Source organism: Chionomys nivalis, chromosome 14 (genome assembly GCF_950005125.1).
Source record: "Chionomys nivalis chromosome 14, mChiNiv1.1, whole genome shotgun sequence".
Taxonomy (NCBI): Eukaryota; Metazoa; Chordata; class Mammalia; order Rodentia; family Cricetidae; genus Chionomys; species Chionomys nivalis.
In genome coordinates, this window is record NC_080099.1 from 40,577,784 (window position 1) to 40,597,115 (window position 19,332).

Sequence of the window (19,332 nt, forward strand, 5' to 3'; positions counted from 1 at the left end):
TCCCCCTATCTCAGGTCACTGTTTCTGTGGGTTTCCCTGTCCCATGGTCTTGTGGTCTTGACTTCTTTGCTTATATTATCGCTCTTCCTCTCTCTGACTGAACTCAAGGAGCTCGGCCCAGTGCTTAGCTGTGTATCTGCTTCCATCAGTTACTGGATGAAGGTTCTATGATGACAATTAAGGTTGTCATCAATCTGATTAGAGATTTTTTCCTTTATATTACAATGGATACAGAGATCCCATTTGATCTTTTGGACTGTCCGGTTACTAGCCAAAGTGAATGATTGTGTCTAATGATGAAGAAATGGGAGACATCCTATAAAATAAATGGTATTTTTCAAAATAACAAGATCATGAAAGGCAGTCTTGTTCTGTTCCAGATTGAAGGAGACTGGAGAGCGAGACAGCCGTCTCCATACGTGGAACTGGAAGGGATCCTAGACAAGGTTTTGTAAAGATTTTCTATAAAGGAAAATGGGACAACTGGGAAAAAAAACGAGTACAGCAACTGAGTAAGATCAGGACTGGTTAATAGCACCCCACAAAGCCAATGTCCTGACTTCCCTAGCTGCACTGGCATCTGTGTATGAGCATACCCTTGTCTTTGGAAAACAAACTCTAAAACATGGAACTATGACTTGCCATTTGGTCTTCAACCTCCTCTCCAGTGGGTCAGGGGGAAAAAAAATCAAAACCTGGCGGCAAATGTTAACATTTGGGGAACCTACTGGCAGGGTGCATGGGAAGATTTTGTACAATTTTAGAAAACATTTATGTAAGCCTGAAATTATTTTGGAAATAAGCTAAAATTCATGAGCTCTCAGAATTTCCCTGAGGCCTCAAGCATTTCATTTTGAATATCAAACCTGACCTGCATACCTCCTAGCCATCCTCATGTGAGCAACTGGGCTCCGTTCAACTCCTCCTTTGCTGTCTTGTCTTTTGAGGCTTTTCCTGGGAGAAAGTGCCACCCTGCATCTTTGGTGTCCTCTTATGCAGAGAGGGCAAGTGGCCTGAATGGGCAGACTAGGAATCAACGGGTACCAAGGACTGCTGCCAGAGCGTGCAACGAAGGAAAATAAGACAATTGAAAAAAATCTGATAGGAGAACTAGTTAAGATCTGCAGTACAGACGAAGTCCAAACTGACCGTGCCGAAGGAGGAAAGGGCAATGCTGAAAATATAACGAGAAATAGTCTGACAAATTCTGAGACTTGCTTTCTAATACCACAGCCTCAGTTTGTCCATGAGTTCCCGTTAAAGCCCAGTAAAGCAGAAAGTTAGCAGATGCTTTTTTTTTTTTTAGATTTGTTTATTATGTATACAACATTCTGCCTCCATGCATACCAGAAGAGGGCACCAGATCTCATTATGGATGGCTGTGAGCCACCATGTGGTTGCTGGGAATTGAACTCAGGACTTCTGGAAGTGCAGCCAGTGCTCTTAACCTCTGAGCCATCTCTCCAGCCCCCGCAGACGTTGTTTTCCATGTCCCTGCCTACTTTTCATCTAAAGTCTGACTTCTAACCAGGGGCTCATGTTCATGTAATAGGCTAGTTTGGCTTTATTTTGGAAAATGTAGCAAGGACAGATGTTGTAAGCCAAGTTCGTGGGGTCTTACTGTACTAAATTTGGGATTCTTACCCAAATCTCTTGTCACCAAAAGAACTATAATCTGTGGTTCCGGAGACTGAGAGGACCAAAGGAGTCCAGGCTCCTAAACAGTTCATCTGGGCTCAAAGTCAAGCTTCTCGGAGCTCTCAGGGGCTGCATGCTTGGTGCAACCCTTACTCATCAGCAAACTTGCTCCAAACAACACAACAGCAACCGGAGCCACCCGAGGAGCCAGGTGGCTGCTTCACGTTCAGCAGAAGAAGCAGGCGTGAATACAAGTCTGCGTGTTCCCAGCTGAATTCTGTATCACTTTATTGCTGAATTATTACTCAGGACTCGGTATTAGGTCATTCTCACTACAGAACATAGGCAGATGTTGCATTTTGTTATTCATGAGGTTTAGCTCTTAGAGGAGAACTCAGTCTGTCTCAGGAACATCCTGCCTCTGACGCGGTACCTGTGTGGATGCATGCCTGGCTTTTGTCAGTGAAGGGCCAGCCTGCTCTCTATCTAGAAAACATCCACTGTGATCTACATGTCAGTCCTGGTGTCAGCTGAGGAGAGAGCGTCCCTCTGAGAGGGAAGGCAAGGTCACTGGGGAGCACTATAGGTGGATTCCATGAAGAACAGGTTGAATTGTTTGCCTTTTTAACGACGTTCATTGTGACGCAGTGCTTCTGAGAGCTAGTGTAAGGCCTGGGAGGTCACATAGAAGGACTGTCAAGGGAAGGCCACTGCCACATAAGCCTGACATTCCAGGTTGTACCAAATGATGTAGAAAGAATTCCGACTCTGAGAGCAATTGACATTTTAATAGGCACCTGCAAACCTCATTAATAAAGGAGATGTATATTTTTCCTATGCTAGAATCGTGAAGGACCTGGAATCAGCTCTTCTTAGTGCTCCCGGCCAGGGCTTTCAGGATTAGACAGGTAGTAATTCTTTACCTACCGAGTGCCCAAACGACAAACCTATTTGAAGCAGAAAGCTGTGATGTCCGAGACAAGCTTTTCACGGACCATTTAGATGAGGTAGTGAGCAGTTGGCAGCCACAGGCTGGGTGCAGATTGCTTTTTCACCCCCCTAAACTCTATCATTGCCCAGCCTGTGATCCTGCGGATATTAATCTCAGTAGTCCTAACCTTCCCTGTTGGTAACACAAGGATTGTGATAATACTCTGCTGTGGAGGAGAGTTTTAAGTATCAACACAGGAAAGCACACAGAAGACTGACCCACAGCAAGGGTTCAAGAATTATTCGCTCAAAGACAGTAGTGTGGATGTAAGAGGCTCCTTGAAGGTCACCCGTCATGCTCTTACTTCTTGGTTAAAGGATGGAAATACTATACATGGGAACGGATCACCAAGTGGTGGCTCCTTGTTACACATACAGCCAGAGTTCCTTTTGCCATTAAAAAGAAAATGCCCTGTCTCCATTTCCTGGAGTTCTTAAAAATCGTACATTTTAATTTACAAAACAAAGAAACAACAGCCAGGTATATATATATATATATATTCCATATATATATATATATATATTGCCTCTATTATTAATCCCATCACATCGTTGAGAGGCTTGAGTGTCAGAGAGGTGAAGTGACTGCCCAATGTCACACAGCAAGTCATTCTTTGTATACAATGCAGATGTTCCAATTCTACAGCCTGGGCTCTTACGTGCAATGCCAGAGAAACCTGGGAAAGACAGGAGGAGGAGAGAGAAGAAGAAAGGCAAGGAAAGACAGGGGCTCATCACTAAGTATTTTCTGAGTGCATTGGTGGGTGTGGAACTTCAGTAAGTTCATTCTGACCATAAAAGAGAGATGACATTTCATGCCTGTCTATACAATTCTAAATGATCATTTGGACTTTTCTGAAAGTCCCTGACAGAGTTGTGCAGTCATTCTCTTAAAGAGCCTTGAGAGTTGGTTTCTTTGGGAAATGAGTGCCTAAAACCCTGAATTCCTGGGATTCTGGTGCTTGGGCCAAGCCTCCTGTTCTAGAGATGGAGATCAGAGTGGCAGGGGTGGGAGGGAGTGGGGTGGATGTGAAGGTGAAGAAAAGGGACACAACCTTCATGTTGCTCTGGTAACTCGGGAAGCATCTCCAGAATTCATCTTTCCTACAAAGGTCTCTCTTGCCAGAAAAGAAGATTCATCTCCTTTTCCCACTGTCTTCTCAAGAAATCATTATTGAAGCCAGGTGGTGGTGGCGTACACCTTTAATCCCAGAACTCAGGAGGCAGAGGCAGGCGGATCTCTGTGAGTTTGGGGCCAGCCTGGTCTACAGAGCAAGTTCCAGGACAGCTAGGATTACACAGGGAAACCCTGTCTCCAAAAAAGAGAAAGAAATCATTACTGTATGATAAAGATGCTTGTTGAATGGAGGGCAGTTAGTGGAAGCCAGCCTGGGAGTCCCCTGGCACTTTGAGCTTTTTTTTTTTTCCCGGCTCTCTGTGCTACACGTCTGGTTCCTTCCTGCCATCACATTTCAATTTAGATGTCACTCTCTTGGGGACACCTTCCCTGGCCACACTGCTCACACCTCACAGCCATCCTCTGCTCCGTCTCTCTGCTGCCTTCTTAACCTCTGTCCTGTAACAGTTGTGTGTGTTTGCTTACTGTTTGCTCCCTTCAAGGATACGGAAAGCAGGCAGGCCTGCCTTATTTACCGTGGTGTCCCAACCCTATACAATAATTCCTGGCACACAGTAGGTGCTTGACTAGTATGGCTGAATGAAAAATGAGTTGATGAAATAAAGTTGGTTTTTAACCTAGGAAGCAAGTGTTCTGGGTCTGAATGGGATAGAGATTTTGGTCCAGACCCCCTAGGCAGTGATGGCACATCCAGCAGGGGTTAACTAAGGAATGCATTCATCTTCTGAGCTACAGTGTGCCAGAGACATTTGATTTCTGTTACTTGACATCAAAGAGGAGGAGTTGTATTGAAACCACCGGCCAGCTGGAAGCTTGCCCTGCCAGACCTATTTGCAAATCAGAATGGACATCGTACAAGTTGTGTCAACCGTAGAAAGCTGCAAGTCCCTAGGTGAGACCAGTGAACCTACTAGCTGCATTCTGGGATAGAGAGAGCCCTAACCATTAAGCCAGCTCCTTCAGACGAGCTGGTGAGCGGGCAGAGATAACTGGAAAGGACTGGTGAGGGCAACGGCACAGAATGCATTTCAAAATAACTGTCATATTACTGCAAGCCTCGTGTATCCACCAGCTTTTCTAAGAGGTTAAAAAGAGGCCGCCTACTGCTTCCTAAGTGTAACCCTTAGATGAACGAATGGTTTATCCCCTTCAGTTGTTTGATCTGTAAATAGGGAACGTGGTACTTAACTCATGGGGCTGTTTTGAGGCTCAGATGAGAAAGTGTGTGAAGATAATAAAGACAGCATTACAGAGAGCTTTCTATGCATTTGGCACAGAGCTGATGACATTAGGTCTGTTACCTTATTTAATTCTCATTCAAGGACATTCAAGGTCATTCAAGGGCAGCACACTTTAAGCCTGCATTTTAAAGCAGTCTCCTTAGACTTCCTGTGTGCTTATTTGTGCGGCTCTCTTGAATGCCAATAAAACGCTTTGACAATCCCCTCCCATGGTTCACGAGAAGGACCTTAGGATGGCTCTGGCACACAGGTCCCCAGTGATCTATGGCAGTCAAACCCTGCCATCACAGTTGCTTCCATTAAGTTGGTCCAGCAAGCTGGCACTGGCTCCAAGGTGCCCACTGCTCAGCATGTGCGATGCAGCATCTGCAAGTGCCTCTTGCTTTGTCCCTGCATCCTGGCTGACAACGTCCTAGTCCTTACCAGGCTGCAGTACTTGTCAGCCAGCGGTGACCCTGTTTGCATGATCAGTCTGCCTCTAAAAGGGCTGCCTTTGAGCTCTGTATAAACATCAGCATGGGACACTGGAAGATGTCACCTCCGTGAGCCCTCTTGTTTCTAGAGGACATGAAAATAGGACTGCTTTGGAAATCATATCCTTCTTGTTCTGGGAATCTGCTTTGTATCATTTAGTATGAAGAGAGGCAAACCCAGAAATATCTCAGGGAGAGGGAGTGATTTGGGGAATGCAAAATGGCCACTGTGTTTCTACGTCCTGCCTCATGCACTTGGCGGTGGCTGGCAGCCCTTACAGGAGGGTTGGTTTTGCTTTCAGCATTTCTCTGGGAAGAACCCTCTCAGTTATCTCCCTGCAGCTGAGATTTCTTGGAAGGCAGCCATGCTCACTGCTATACCACCACCACGGCACCCTACTCCTGCCTCTTGGACAAGATCTTTTGTTTAACCCTAGAAAGTCTTGACCCACTGAGATGTATCTTCTTCTGCCTGCCCCTAGCCTAATGTTAGTGATCTCAACAACACTGACCCTTGGCCTCTCTTTTCCAACCTCAATCATATTAAAAGTATGTTTACAGCTGCCTGGTATGGGAGGTCCTTCTGTCTATGTGTTGCTTTTATTGGTTAATGAATGAAGAAACTGGCTTGGCCTGATAGGGTAGAACAGAGCTAGGTGGGGATGACTAAACTGAATGCTGGGAGAAAGGAGGTGGAGTCAGAGAGAAGCCATGGAACCGCTGCTGGAGACAGATGTGCTGAAACTTTGCTGGTAGGCCACGACCTCGTGGTATTGCACAGATTAATGGAGATGCATTAAATTAAGATATAAGAGTTAGCCAATAAGAAGCTAGAACTAATGGGCCAGAGAGTGGTTTAACTAATACAGTTTCTGGGTTGTTATTTCGGTTCTGGGTGGCCAGGACGAACAAGAAGCCCCCTCCAACAGCTGCCATTGATGAAAAGGGAGGCTGTGATTTAAGATGGAAGTTTGAATTTAGAGTTTGGATTATGGTTCTTGTGGCCTTGACCAAGCTGAACTCTGAGCTTGAATTCCACTCTCCACAATGGTATGATATCAAAGCAACACCTCTCACAGGGCAGATGGTTTAGATGGAATGCATGAAACATGTAAAATCCTTTGCATGTTGCAGATGCCGAGGAAATGATGATAATTCTCTCAGTAGATGCGGTTTTGTTTGTGGTCTGTTCTGTTTTTCAGTTTCCACTCCACGTCCAACTGATTTTGTGACCTTACACAAGCAACCACAACATTCTGCATCTCAGTTTTCTGATCTGCAGTTTGGGAATCAAAATAGATTCTCCCTGCATGCCTCACGGGGTTCTTATGGGCATTTGTTGACGTCACCGTCATCATTGAGGTCCGCAGCAGCAATGACATCGTCATCGTCATCAGCATCATCTCAGTAGCAGCAGCACCACGACCACCACCACCACCAAGACATCTTCAGATTCAGATTCCAAGGAGCCCTTTGGGTTTCCATAGCTGCCTCCTCAGAGCTGCTAGGCAAAGGCTCAGAAAAGAGGTGCTACAAAGTCCCATCCTCAAACAGTTTAGGCGTTGCTTCAATTTAGAAGCAACAAACAGGGCTTCTTGGGAGAGCTCTTGAAAAATCCCCATAGCTAGCATCGTCTCAAAACCAGACACATCAGTTCATCTGTCCCCAGCGACAAATCAAAGTCCTGGAATCGCAGAGGCAGGAGCCAGATGGGGCTGCAGACACTTGGAGTGTTTGCAGCTTTGTGTTGCCATATCCATGTCACTGTTTACTGGGCATCTCTGTAGGGAGTGCTGAGAATTCTATCCATCCCATGTGTGGGAACATTACAAGGCAAAGATAAGCATGGAATTCAGGACTGTGGTTGGGAGGAATAGAGGAATACAGTGGGACCTCAATAGTATTAGCAATTACTATTCTTTAAAAAGATGTATACCAGATATGGTTGTTTTATGATCTTATTAATTATAAAATAATGTAGATCTATTCATATATATATAAAACATTTAATAATAAAAAGGGGAAATAACAGAATCCCCAAATCTAGAAATAAGAAATCCCACACCATGTGAACCATACCTATTTTTGTCTCCTATAAACTAGTTTGTCCCTATCACTTCCCCTAAACCGTGGTCCAAAGTGACTGACGGATAACTTCACTCTTTGCCACACTGTTTTCTGCTCCCCACTTCCCTGGCATTTTATTTGAAGGTACACCTTGAATCCCACCTCTGAAGTTTTCTATTTGTCAAAGTGTAGATCAGTGGACTGAGGGCCCCCTGGGAACATTTTGTTTCTGTTCTGGTCTAGGACATAACTCTGGCAGACAGCTTGATCATTTACGATTGCTCTATTTTAAGTAAAATGTCCTTGTGTGATTTATTCCCAATGACACCAAGCTGCTGCAAGCATCTCTGCTGTTAACCTGTTTAGTCCTTCCTCCCAAACACACGCCCTAAGCAACTGTCCTTCATAGTCACATCGGAAGTTACTGGGACTGTGTATATTCGCCCAACAAGAGAAGACTGGAGTCTTTTCCTTTCAAGGTATAAGTAAGGGAAGCAACAGTGGCTCCAGCATTGGTTAGGCTAGTCTGTTAAATGTGTGGTCTTGTCCAAGGAGCTGGGAGGGCGTATTAGCCATCCTTCTTGTTGCAGCTCCTCATTTCCCAGGGAATCCAGAGGTGTGTGGTGGCTGGCAGGGTGTAAGGATAAACGTGGAGGCCTGGTTATCTTTGAGATAAATGATTTCCACACCTGCCAATACCATGTGTGAGGAGGAGCTGGGAACCACACAAGCACTGCGTGTGCCTACGTAGTGTTAGCTGGAAGAGGTAGACTCAGGGGCACAGGTTACCTTCACCTGATTAGCTTCTTCCCTGGGCCATGATGGGGATGGGAGGAATCCAGGGCTTTCTGGTGCTGTTCACTTCCTGTGAGTGACCTCTTTGGCCCTGTTTTGTATCACAGGGCAACAGTCAGACTTTGAGTAACCAGACATAGGCGCTAGCCAATAAGAATGGAGAAGGGATTTATGGTGGCGATCTCAGTGTCTCTGGCTAGATGCTGGGTGGTGGAGGGGAGGAGAGGGTCTGGGGGAAAAATCTAGGTGTGGGATTGGAAGAAGCTGCAAGGAGCATTGAGTACCTGCAATTCAGTAATTTTAGTACAGATCTATTTCAATTTTCTAAGTACCAGTGTAGCCATGCTCCTGCCCATGACAGAGGTGGATGAGATCTTTTTCTTTGGATCTTCTGAGCCATGTTGGGGGCCTTATTTTCACCTAAAGACTGCTGAATATGACTCTCAAGGTCCTAGTTTAATACCGCTATATTAGGGAGATCTGAGAATCCCTGGGCAACTAATCTTTAGTCATTAGGTCTAACTTTGGAAGGGTTTATGACTTGAGAGACGGAGCCCAAAGGGGAAGTATGCCTAAATCAAGCATGGATCGTGTGCATGAGTGACACAGGCCTGGGGGATTGGCACACTGACAGAGCTGTGGCTATTTTGTTGAAGACACCATATCCTTCCCAGCTCTTTTAGGCTGCTGCCACACAGAAGACCTGGTGTGCATGGACAGTCTGACTTTTCATGAGATGTTGAGACTCAGAGTCATTGGGTCAGCGTTTGGACTCAGCAAGTCGACATTGCTTCAAATTCTTCTGCTCCAAGAACCCTGCCTTGGAGACAGGTGAAGGGTGGGAGTAAGGGTGAACCCATGGGAGAAAGGAAGAAGATGAGCTCTGATGGGGGTCTTGATGCACTTTTTCTCAGTATGGCCCACAGGTGGTTGTGGCCCACTGCCATCTCTCAGCTGTCCTCCCATGTCCTCTAAACATATCCTACCTTGAACCCTTTTGGTGTCAGGGTCTGAGCCTGAAGCAACAAGGTACTTCCAGGGTCTCTGATTCTTAGCTGGGAGGTGTAGCATGTTCAGAAAGGAATTTCATTTCAGACTTGGAGTGTTGGTTCTCTGGAATGTTCTACTAAGGAGCAGATTTGTCAGTGGAACTTGGTTTGACTACTACATTTAAGCCCAGTTGCCGAAGCTTTCTGTCTACTCAGAAGCCCGTTTCTCCATTGCTCAATCTTTCTCTTGCCTTTCCTTCAGGACTCACACTGTGTTCTGAGCTCTGAGGCGAGGGTGTGTGGATTTCTTTTTAACGTCACAGTGTTGAACAGACACTTTGCTTTAGAAATTCCCATCTGGAATTTTAAAGTCTTTTTTGTTGTTTTGTTTTGCTTGAGACAGGGTCTCACTATGTAAGCCTTAGTTGGCCTAGAACTTGCTGTGTAGACCTGGCTAGTCTTGAACTCATATAGAGATCCTTTTGTCTCTGCCTCCCCAAGTGCTGGGACTAAAGGTGTATGCCACCAGGTTCAGCAGTCCCATTTTCTTAAAAACAACCAAACCTAGCAGTTGTTGGTATTCATTAAGCATCATTTATTTTCTTCATTTTTAGAAATAACTTATTTTTATTTTATGTGTATTGGTGTTTTGCCTGCACGTATGTCTGTGTGAGGATGTCAGATACCCTGGAACTGGAGTTACAGATAGTTGTGAGCTGCCATGTGGGTGCTGGGGATTGAACCTGGGTCTTCTAGAAAAGCAGTCAGTGCTCTTAACTGCTGAGCCATCTCTCTAGCCCCCTTAAATTATTTTCTTATCTCAGGTAATCTCCACAGTGGTCCCGTGAGGTTGGCACTATCACCCCTACTGATGTAAAAGAATGTCTGTGTGATTAAGTGGGACAGTTGCCCAGAAAATGATAAACAGAAACCCGAACTCTGTGTCCAGCAGAACCTGCTTGCCTTTTCTGAATTTGTAGTCAAAATTACACCATATTGCCTTCTAGCAGTTGGGACTCATTCACTGTCCTGGAGTGAATAATGGTCTTTTGGTTCATACATTACAGTCCCCAGCTGGACTTTGCCACCAGATAGTTTGGGTTCTCATCCTTGCCTCAGCCAGTCTGTGGCCAATTTCCAAGTTTCCATTTCCTCGACTCTATAAGGGAACAGTTATAGTTGCCTTACAGTGTTTTACGGTAAGTATACAAGAAGATGAATGTATGATTCTCATTGCTGTATCCAGCATGGAGGTAAACGTCAGACAGGTGTTGGTGGAATAAAAGAGTGAAAGACACTTGTGAAGAACAGAGCCCACAGAATCAACTCACCAGTGCTGATGGGGCTTGCAGAGACAGAAGCAACAAGCAGGAAGCCTGCATGGGTCTGAACTAGGTCCTCTGCATATATGTTAGTTGCATAGCTTGCTGTTCTTGTGGGGCCCCTATAGAAGTGGGGGGTTACCTCTGACTCTTTTACCTGCTCTTGGGACCCTTTCCTCTACTGGACCCTTTCCTCATCCAGCTTTGACATGAGGGTTTGTGCCTGGTGGTATTCCAACTTGTTACACTGTGTTCAGTTGATATCCCTGGAAGGCCTGCTCTTTTTGGAGGGAAAACAGAGGAGGAGTAGATCTGGGGAGAGGGGAGTTGTGTGTAGGGGGAGCTGGGAGGTGTGGAGGGAGGGGAGACTGTTGTTAAGATGTAATATATGAGAGAATAATAAAAACACATAACTGGAGGAAACACAATAGGCTTTTGCTTACAACCAACTGTCAGAATATACTTCTCAATGTTATGGTAGGGCTGATACATGAATAAAGTTTCATTTTCATCAAAAAGGTGTTCATGAAATCAGCTTTTACTTGGCAATATCAGCCCATTCCACCCAAGCACTGGCAATGTTCTTGCGGTTTGCCTTGGGAGGCCTTCGACTCTGGGAGTGGATGGAAAGCTTGTGCCATGGAGGTCCTTGTAGTTATGCTCATTTCTCAGAGAGGTTATGCTGGGAAGATGGCAGGAAGAGAAAACCTTCTATTTCATGTTTCATATTCATTTCGATCTCATAGAAATCCTTTTCTGTTGCCCTGTAAACAGACCATCTACTTGTCAGCCACACACTGGACCAGTTGCCACTGGGGAACAGCCTAAACAATCAGTTGGCTTACGACACTGTATGTTTGCCACTCTAGAGTGACTTGGTATACTTAATGAGAGTGATTTTCTGAAGTAAAGATGAGGCACGGGTACCCACGTTTAGAAAAATCATAGTGTGTTTCTGTCCCTGCGACTGTGTTATTTCTCCATCTGGTTGGCTGTCCTGAGTTGAACATGACAGCATGATTCCTGGTGTGTACATGAATCCCAGTCTCACAGAAATGCAAGAACAACATGCTACCGTGGGCCCCACCGGCTCCAAAACTCTGGCACAGATGTCGTATTCCTTGGCAGGATTATGGTTTCATTTTATTCTATTAACGTCTAGAAATGCCTACAGATAATTCAGTTTGCCAAGTGTGTGGGTGGGTTAAAGATGTATATTCACAATCCCGAGACCTGCAAGAACTGTCTGCGGTAAACGGCTAATTAGACCTGCCTTTTTTGTTTTTATTTTAAGTGGCATCCAGCCTTAGTAGCAAATGGCATTTATGCACCAAAGTGTCCACGTTGATGGGCATGTGATGAGCGCTAAGTCACAACAATTACATTTAATGAGAACTAATGGGCTGTCTTAGAGCATGACCCTGACTCCCAGAGCTGCCTTCCCTGCTCCCCCACCCTGTTCACAAAGCTCCCTTGCTGGACCTGCTCACTCCAGTCCATCCACGAGGAGTCACTTCATTTTGACCCTTTCTCCATGGCAGACTCTGTCCTCTTCCCTCAACTGCCAGTGGTGTAAACATTGCACCCACCAAACCTGCTTTATATTCTTCCCTGAGAAGTTGGCTCTTCCCCCACTTCCTGCCCCATCTCGTCTGTGTCTGTCACCTGCACGATTCTTCCTTTATTCCTTCTCTCTTTTCTTCTCAAGCCTTCTCTGTCCACTTCCTTTGGTAGCAGCTCTCCCCAAAGAGCACCCCTTCTTGCCCTCTGCCTTTGTCCTATTAGGGGAAATAAGTCATCTGCCCCAATGTTCCTCAAACGGTTAGGAGCCTCGGAGAGCAAAATTGTCGGAATGCAAGCAGAAAATGGATCTAGACTCGCTGCGCAGTCAAGGTTGCTTTGAAGCGCATTTTGCTGTGAGGGGAAAAATGAAAAGTCTATAATGCCATCCATGTCCCTTATCTGCCTCTCCATGCCCCCTGTTTATCTACTGTGTACAAATATGTGGGAAGAAACGGGCCAAGAAGCTTAACGCATAATAATCTTTTGGCATTTGGTAGTCAGCCTTCTCTCTGGCCTTGTTCGTAGTAATCTCAGGAAGTAACTCCCTTCAGTTTCCGTGGTTTCTCAGAAGACTGCAGAAAGTGGGATGGTGATGAGGTCAAAGAGGCCCTGAGAACAATTTCACCTCCGCCATACTGCAGCTGTCCTAGGATGCAGAGACGTTTTACATTGAGCGCACAGGCCGAGAGGCCAAATCCTGCACGCGTAAGGCCCAGGTGCTGACACTTTCCCCATTTCTTGGCTCAAGCCGTAGGCTCGGCTGAATCAATCACTAAGTTTAGAAACATGCTGGGTGGTGGTGGCGCACGCCTTTAATCCCAGCACTTGGGAGGCAGAGGCAGGTGGATCTATGTGAGTTCAAGGCCAGCCTGCTCTATAGTGTGAGTTCCAGGACAGCCAGGGCTACACAGAGAAACTCTGTCTCAGGGTGGTGGTGTGGTGTTGGTAGGGTGGATGGGGAGAGAAGGCCAACCAACTCAGGGCCCCAGTTCACACCTTCCCAGTCCTTCAGGTTACAACGGGTGTTCGAGTAGACTAATCCTTAGAAGACCAGTAGGAGGCCTGTAGTGGAGGCAGACTGTATTTACACGCAATTCACCTCTTTCTGTGTCTAAGAAAAAGCTACCCAAGGAATCATTTGCTGGTAAGTACGGTCTGTGTGGCTGAAGCAGTGGATACTGGGGGCATCGTCTTGCCAAACGCTGACTTTCTCCGGAGGTCTGTCTGTTGTCCCGAGTGGCAGCCACTTCGGTGGGCAAATAGGACGGTCATCTCCGCTCCTGAGGGGACTGCTTCAGGCTGGGACCCCTTCAAGGTGGCTGGCTGTTCGTGTTTTCCAGAGGTGGGATGAGAGGCATAGTGTTTGGTAGGAGGGGGGCTGTAATTCTGAAATCTTACGGTTTTGACTTGCTGTAAAATAGAAGGAAGAGCAAAGGACTAGGTGTGAGATGTGTATTCTACCCCCAACCCCTGGATAAGACGTGTCCTTTCGCTACAGTTGTGCCCACTCAAGACGCCTCATTTAGGTGGTGTTCATTCAGCAAGCATTTGTGTCTACTATGCATCGTGTAATATACCCTGTGGGGTGCATAAGCCGCTGAGGTGGTGGAGTAGCATCTCATAGGCAGCCAGCAAAAGCTGTTCTTGAGGCAGAAGGATTTAAGAATTAGGGTGAATAGTTTGGAAGAAACAGGGTCAGCAGTGGTCTTCACAAGGACGCTTCTGGAAAATACAAGTTCACCTTTCCCCTCTCCCCTCTGCTTGTCCTTAAGGTTTATCCTGATGAGTTCCCCATAATCTCCTTAGAAATGCTCATCCCAGAGCTGGTTTCCTGGACACCTGCTGTTACCATCTAGGCTTCTAAGTGTTGACTGACTTTTCTGTACATTAAGACCACTAGACCAATATACAGGGCCGCATTTCAAGTGTTTTTTTAAAAGATGGAAGAAACAGAGACAAGTGTGGTAGCACAGGCATTTGGATGGGGGATTGTGGGTTTGAGGCCAGTGACTTGGGCATCACTTAAATTCTCCCTTGTCTTAGTTGTTCCTGTCATCTGATGAAGTTATGTATCAAGCCCTGTGGAAATACTGCCCATATCTTACATAATGTCATCTCCAAGCCCATATAGTGAAAATATGTCTCAAAACCAAAATAAAACCTAAATGCAAGCATCCGAAATAACCTAAGATCTGGAGCTCTGGGCCGATCAATACTGGCAACACCTGGCTGAGCTGAAGGGTTGCTCCCCTTTTATGAGACTGTGTCTCCACTTCGCTTGAAGCCCCATCTCACTTTGCTTTCTCTCATGCCTCCTAGGTGGTTATGTATCTTGCTTGGCAATTATAGGTGTTTGTTTTTAGCTAGTTACTGTCCCACAGCTTAGTAAAGCGTTCTTTCTGTGGTACTTCCTGGGAGTTACTTCTTTGTTCCATGAGATTACCTCGTTTTTGTCTCCAAGTTTCCCCTGCTTTCTGATTCTCACATTTCCAGTGGGATCTTGGGACGTCAAAGTTCGGGGGTTGTGTCTGATGACTTGTGATATTGGACAACTGGGGCATGGGATCCTTTAGATTGCATGAACACTGGAAGTTGGAATAAGCACTCCCAACCCTTCTGTCAGTCACCATGAACTTTTCTAAATGCATTTCTGTACAAGCTGAGTGGAAAGAACCTGGGCTTTTGTATCGGACACAGATGTCAGCTGCGTGGCTTTGGGCAATGTTGTTTAACTCCCCAAGCTTTTGCTTCCTCATTCTACATGAGGATGAAAATAATACCTACCTCAGAGGGTTGTTATTGGGGTTTAATGAGATGGAACACATGGAGCGCTGTGCATGGTGTCTGCTAGCATATTCAGTAGTTAGCTTAGCAAATAGGAGGGAACTCCATCCCATCCATGTTTTTGTAGGGCGTGGGTGACAACGGTGGGAGGGTGGTGAGGGTGGTGAGGGTGGTAGTGGGGGGGGATGATTGGTGAGTGCAGTGATGCTCAGTAAACTGAAGGATCGTGAGGAACATCACCTGATTCCTTCATGTCACCTTCTCCTTTTCATCATCTCTCTTGCTTCAAGGACATTATAAAACTCCATGTCTTCTAGTGCAAAAATCTCCAGATGTTAACAGATCTGATTGATTCCATAGATGTCACAATAAGTTAGCTGTTAGAATTACCATTCGATGTGACTTGGGCATCACTTAAATTCTCCCTTGTCTTAGTTGTTCCTGTCATCTGATGAAGTTATGTATCAAGCCCTGTGGAAATACTGCCCATATCTTACATAATGTCATCTCCAAGCCCATGGATGGCCATTATTATTATTTACCTAACATCTTTTAGATTTGTTTTTATTTTATATATATGGGTCTGTCTTGTTTGCATGTATCAATGTGCACCACGTGCGTCCCTGCCAAGGTCAGAGGAAGGCATAACGTCTGGAACTGGAGTTGTGGGTGGTTTTGAAGTCACCATGGGGGTACTAGGAACTGAATCCCGGTCCTCTATAAGAGCTGCAAGTCCTTTTAACTGCCAAACCACCTCTCTATGCTCTATATTATTATTTCTATGGATGAGGCAAATAAGTAAATCATGAATGAATAAACAAAGGCCCAGAAGGGTGAAGTGTGTTAGCCAGAGCCACCTAACCAGAGCAGTGATTCAAATCAAACCATGTTTTTTTTTTCTTTTTTTTTTTTCTTTCCAGGCCGTTTCTGGATCATAGAATGTTTATGAAGGAGAAGGCATGCTTGGTGTGAGGGGGGTGGGACTGTGTTGTTGTTGTGTGTGGAGAGATTTTACTGGAGGCTGCCAGTGTGGTTGGCCATGTCCATGGTGTGCAAAGCTGGGACGCTAAAGAGTCAGGCTCCCAAGTACACTCCATCCCTACCTTTTCGGTGCCGTTTTTTGAATTTTCTGGTTTCACTAGGATTGAAGGTGGGGCGGAGGCAGGCGGCTTGGGCGGCGGCTCACTCTTGATGGGTATCTCTTTGCCTTCCATGATGAGGGAACTGGCCGCTGAGTGGATCCTGGTCTTGCCACCTCTGCTGCTGCAGGTCAGGGCAGGCTCCCCAGTAGAAATGGGTTTAGATCCCATCTCTACCATCATGGGTGCTGGGGAAGAGGTCATTCCCTGCGGCTGACAGAACTGGAACTTCTGAGGCCGAATCACCATGGTGGGGCTGCGCCTGAGGGATCCCACCATGAAAGTGGGGATCCCTGACTGCACTGGTCTCTGCAAGGATCCATCTGCAGGATGACAGAGCAGTATCAGCAATAGGATGGCTGACAGAGGATTGCGTGCGGGCTGGGTATGCACTGTGTCTGATATCCCAGAATAGATAGGTAAGGCTTTTCTAAGATGACTGCTCGCACTCTCCTGAGATCTTTCAAAGGTGACCAATTCTATTTTTAGTGCTTATTTGTTGTCGCTGGCAGCAGGTAAATGTCTAGTTGAATGCTGTGTGAGGTGGCTGAAGGAATGCTGCTTCAATTTATGTCCCCTCTGCCCCCTTTTCTCTTCCTCTAGCTCTTTAGGATGGCTAGGGAAACAGACACACAAAGTTTCACAGTGAAAAGCAAACACAGAGGCAGACAGGCCAAAGAGTAAGAAGAAAGTGAGAAGCACAAAGTGAGCAGACAACAGAGCAGGAGGGCTGAAGAGGGAGAGGAGGCAGGTGCCATCCCTGTGTGCTGAAAAAATTGTTAATAGAAACTTTAAGTGTGGGGGTGGGGCAGCCACTGAGAACGCCTCCTGTGCTCATTGCTCTTGTTTACTTCCTGATGCTCAGCAAAGGTTCCCAAACACATCATGGAGTGTGGATTGCTTCTTATAGGATAGCCAACCTGCCAAGCAGCACCTGAAGTCACAGATGCTTGCTGGCTGTCACTATTATGTGAAGGACAGCGCAGCATGCCTTAGCAATGCAAAAGTCTGATGGGGTGGTGTGTGTGTGTGTGTGTGTGCGCGTGCGCACGCTTGCGCATGCTTGCTTCATGTAAACAGTCCTTCCTCAGGTAATGGAAACCAAGTCCTCCCCAAGAGGCTCTAAGAAGAAGGTCCCGTTCTTTGGGTGTAAGTTCTATAAGTGACCAAAGAAATGGGAGGCTCCTTGCCTTTGGAGAAAAAACTGTGCGAAGCATTGTGGGTCATTCTCAAAGGGTCTCCGAACATTTGAAGAACCATATATTATTGATGATGGTCTTTCCTGACAGTTCTTGGACACATTTTTTTTTCCTGACACACGGTTTCTCTGCATAGCCCTTGCTGTCTTGGAACTCACTCAGTAGAAGAGACTTACCTTGAACTCACAGAAATTTGCCTTCCTGTGCCTCCCAAGTGCTGGGATTTAAGGTGTGTGCCACTACTGCCCAGCTTGGACACACTCGTTTGAAGCAAAGTCATCCGTGTCTAGCATGGAGGGCCTGAGCCAAGCCACACTTTGTGTTGTGGTTGTGAACCTTCACCAAGCAGGAAGTTATCATGGACAATGAGCTCAAGTGTATTCTCAGCTGCTGCAAGCATGTTGTGATTTGCCCAGTCTGACCTTTCCATTTCCACACTCCTTTTTCCACTGATTAGCGGCACAGGCCTTTGGAGAGACTGACAGCTCTACCTACCTCTCCTTGGAAAATGGGAGAAAGGAAAGCTTCTGCAACTAGGGAAGTCAAAGCAATACCAGACAAACACATCCTTGACTCCCATAGATGTGGGGGGAAATTTGGCTTTTTTTGCCTATCTGGTTATCTGGTCAGTTTCCAGTTTTCAAGAGACTTAATACTCTCTTATTACGTGTGTATACAACACAAACAGTCAAAGTTCCAGGTCAATCAAAAGTTACACAGCCCTAAAGAGGTAGTGTATTAAAAACATGTGAGCTATCATAAGTGGAATGCAATTGTTTGCATGGCTAAATGGTCTGGATTGAGGGAACATTTCAACCCTAAACAAGCTCATGATGTAGATGGACCGAAGATAATCTGTTTAGTTGTAGTAGTAACGAAGTGATTTCTATACTAATAATTAAAGTGACTTTATCAAGAAAATAACTTTTTAAAAAGCCATGTTCTCAAGAGATTGTTATATGGTAGACACTGTATGGTTAGCCTAGTGGCTAAATCTGATAGGGATACTGTGCCAACATGGTGTAACACATGGAGGGGGATGAGCTGAGTATTATTTCCATTTTACAAATGAGGAAAATAAAGAGGACAGAAACTTGTACAAGGCTGTTAGGGTGAATAATTGGTGGGGGGCGGGAAAGAGGGGGCTGAAGCCAGAAACAGGAGATACTGGTGGCCACAGTTAGAGGCTATGCCAGTTATGAGATGGAAAAGACAGGGACACGGAGAAGTGAAGACACTTGCTTTTTTTTGTTCTTGGGGACTTCCCCTTGCAGCATACTGTGTCCCTTGTGCTACTCTTCTGTCCTGCATCTCGTGCTTTAATCATTTGGTGAGATGGCCCGAGAGACGGCAGGGCCAGTTTTAAGTTGGGGATGTAGAACAAAGTGTATGTCCCACACTTGGATTGTGACCGGAAGGGATCCTGATCCTTTCTTGCTTTGTACAATGAGGTTTCGGGATCTTTCCTGAGTCCCTGCAAATGAAATCTCATGGAGAAGTTTACTATGTTGAGAATTAACAACAGCATGGTATTGATGATAGATGTGCATGTACTGCCGTGTGCTCAGGATGGATATTATAGAAGGGAAAAAAGAAAGCCATGAGATGGTGCACGCCGTGTGACTGGAAGGTGTCTATCAATCTGGAAAAATCTGGACCTGGTGGGCCAAAGTAAGATGAGAGTCTTACTTTTGCATAACCTTTAAAAAAAGAACTTCTCTGCATGGGTTACATAAACAATATAATAGAAAATGAGTTCTGAGTATTGTCTCTAGAGTCTTGTCTTCTCCTTCCAGGCCCTGCCCACTCAAGGGGTGTCTCCAGAACACAGTCTGAGAAGCACTGAACCAGCAATGTCAGCCTTTGCGTGGGTACCCCCTTGGCTACAATCCAATTACATGCTGCCACCCTGTTATTCACCATGTATGTATGAATGGAAGTGGTCTTCAGTTGGTCTAGGCTACACTCAATAAAGGCACTCCTTCCTTGGGAAC

At 45.8% G+C, this 19,332-nt stretch overlaps 1 protein-coding gene across 2 annotated transcripts in view; it reads right to left on the reverse strand.

Annotated features, from left to right (window-relative positions):
- Positions 1–11,509: 11,509 nt before the first annotated feature.
- Sh3rf2 (SH3 domain containing ring finger 2) overlaps positions 11,510–19,332 on the reverse strand; it is a 110,733-nt gene continuing 102,910 nt past the window's right edge. For both annotated transcript variants that reach the window (XM_057788237.1, XM_057788236.1), the window contains 2 exons: positions 16,104–16,462; positions 11,510–13,626 (listed from right to left, as the gene is read on the reverse strand). In XM_057788237.1, coding sequence (XP_057644220.1) covers positions 13,351–13,626; positions 16,104–16,462 — 635 coding nt within the window. In that variant the 3' untranslated portion in view covers positions 11,510–13,350. The remainder of the gene's footprint in view (positions 13,627–16,103; positions 16,463–19,332) is intronic.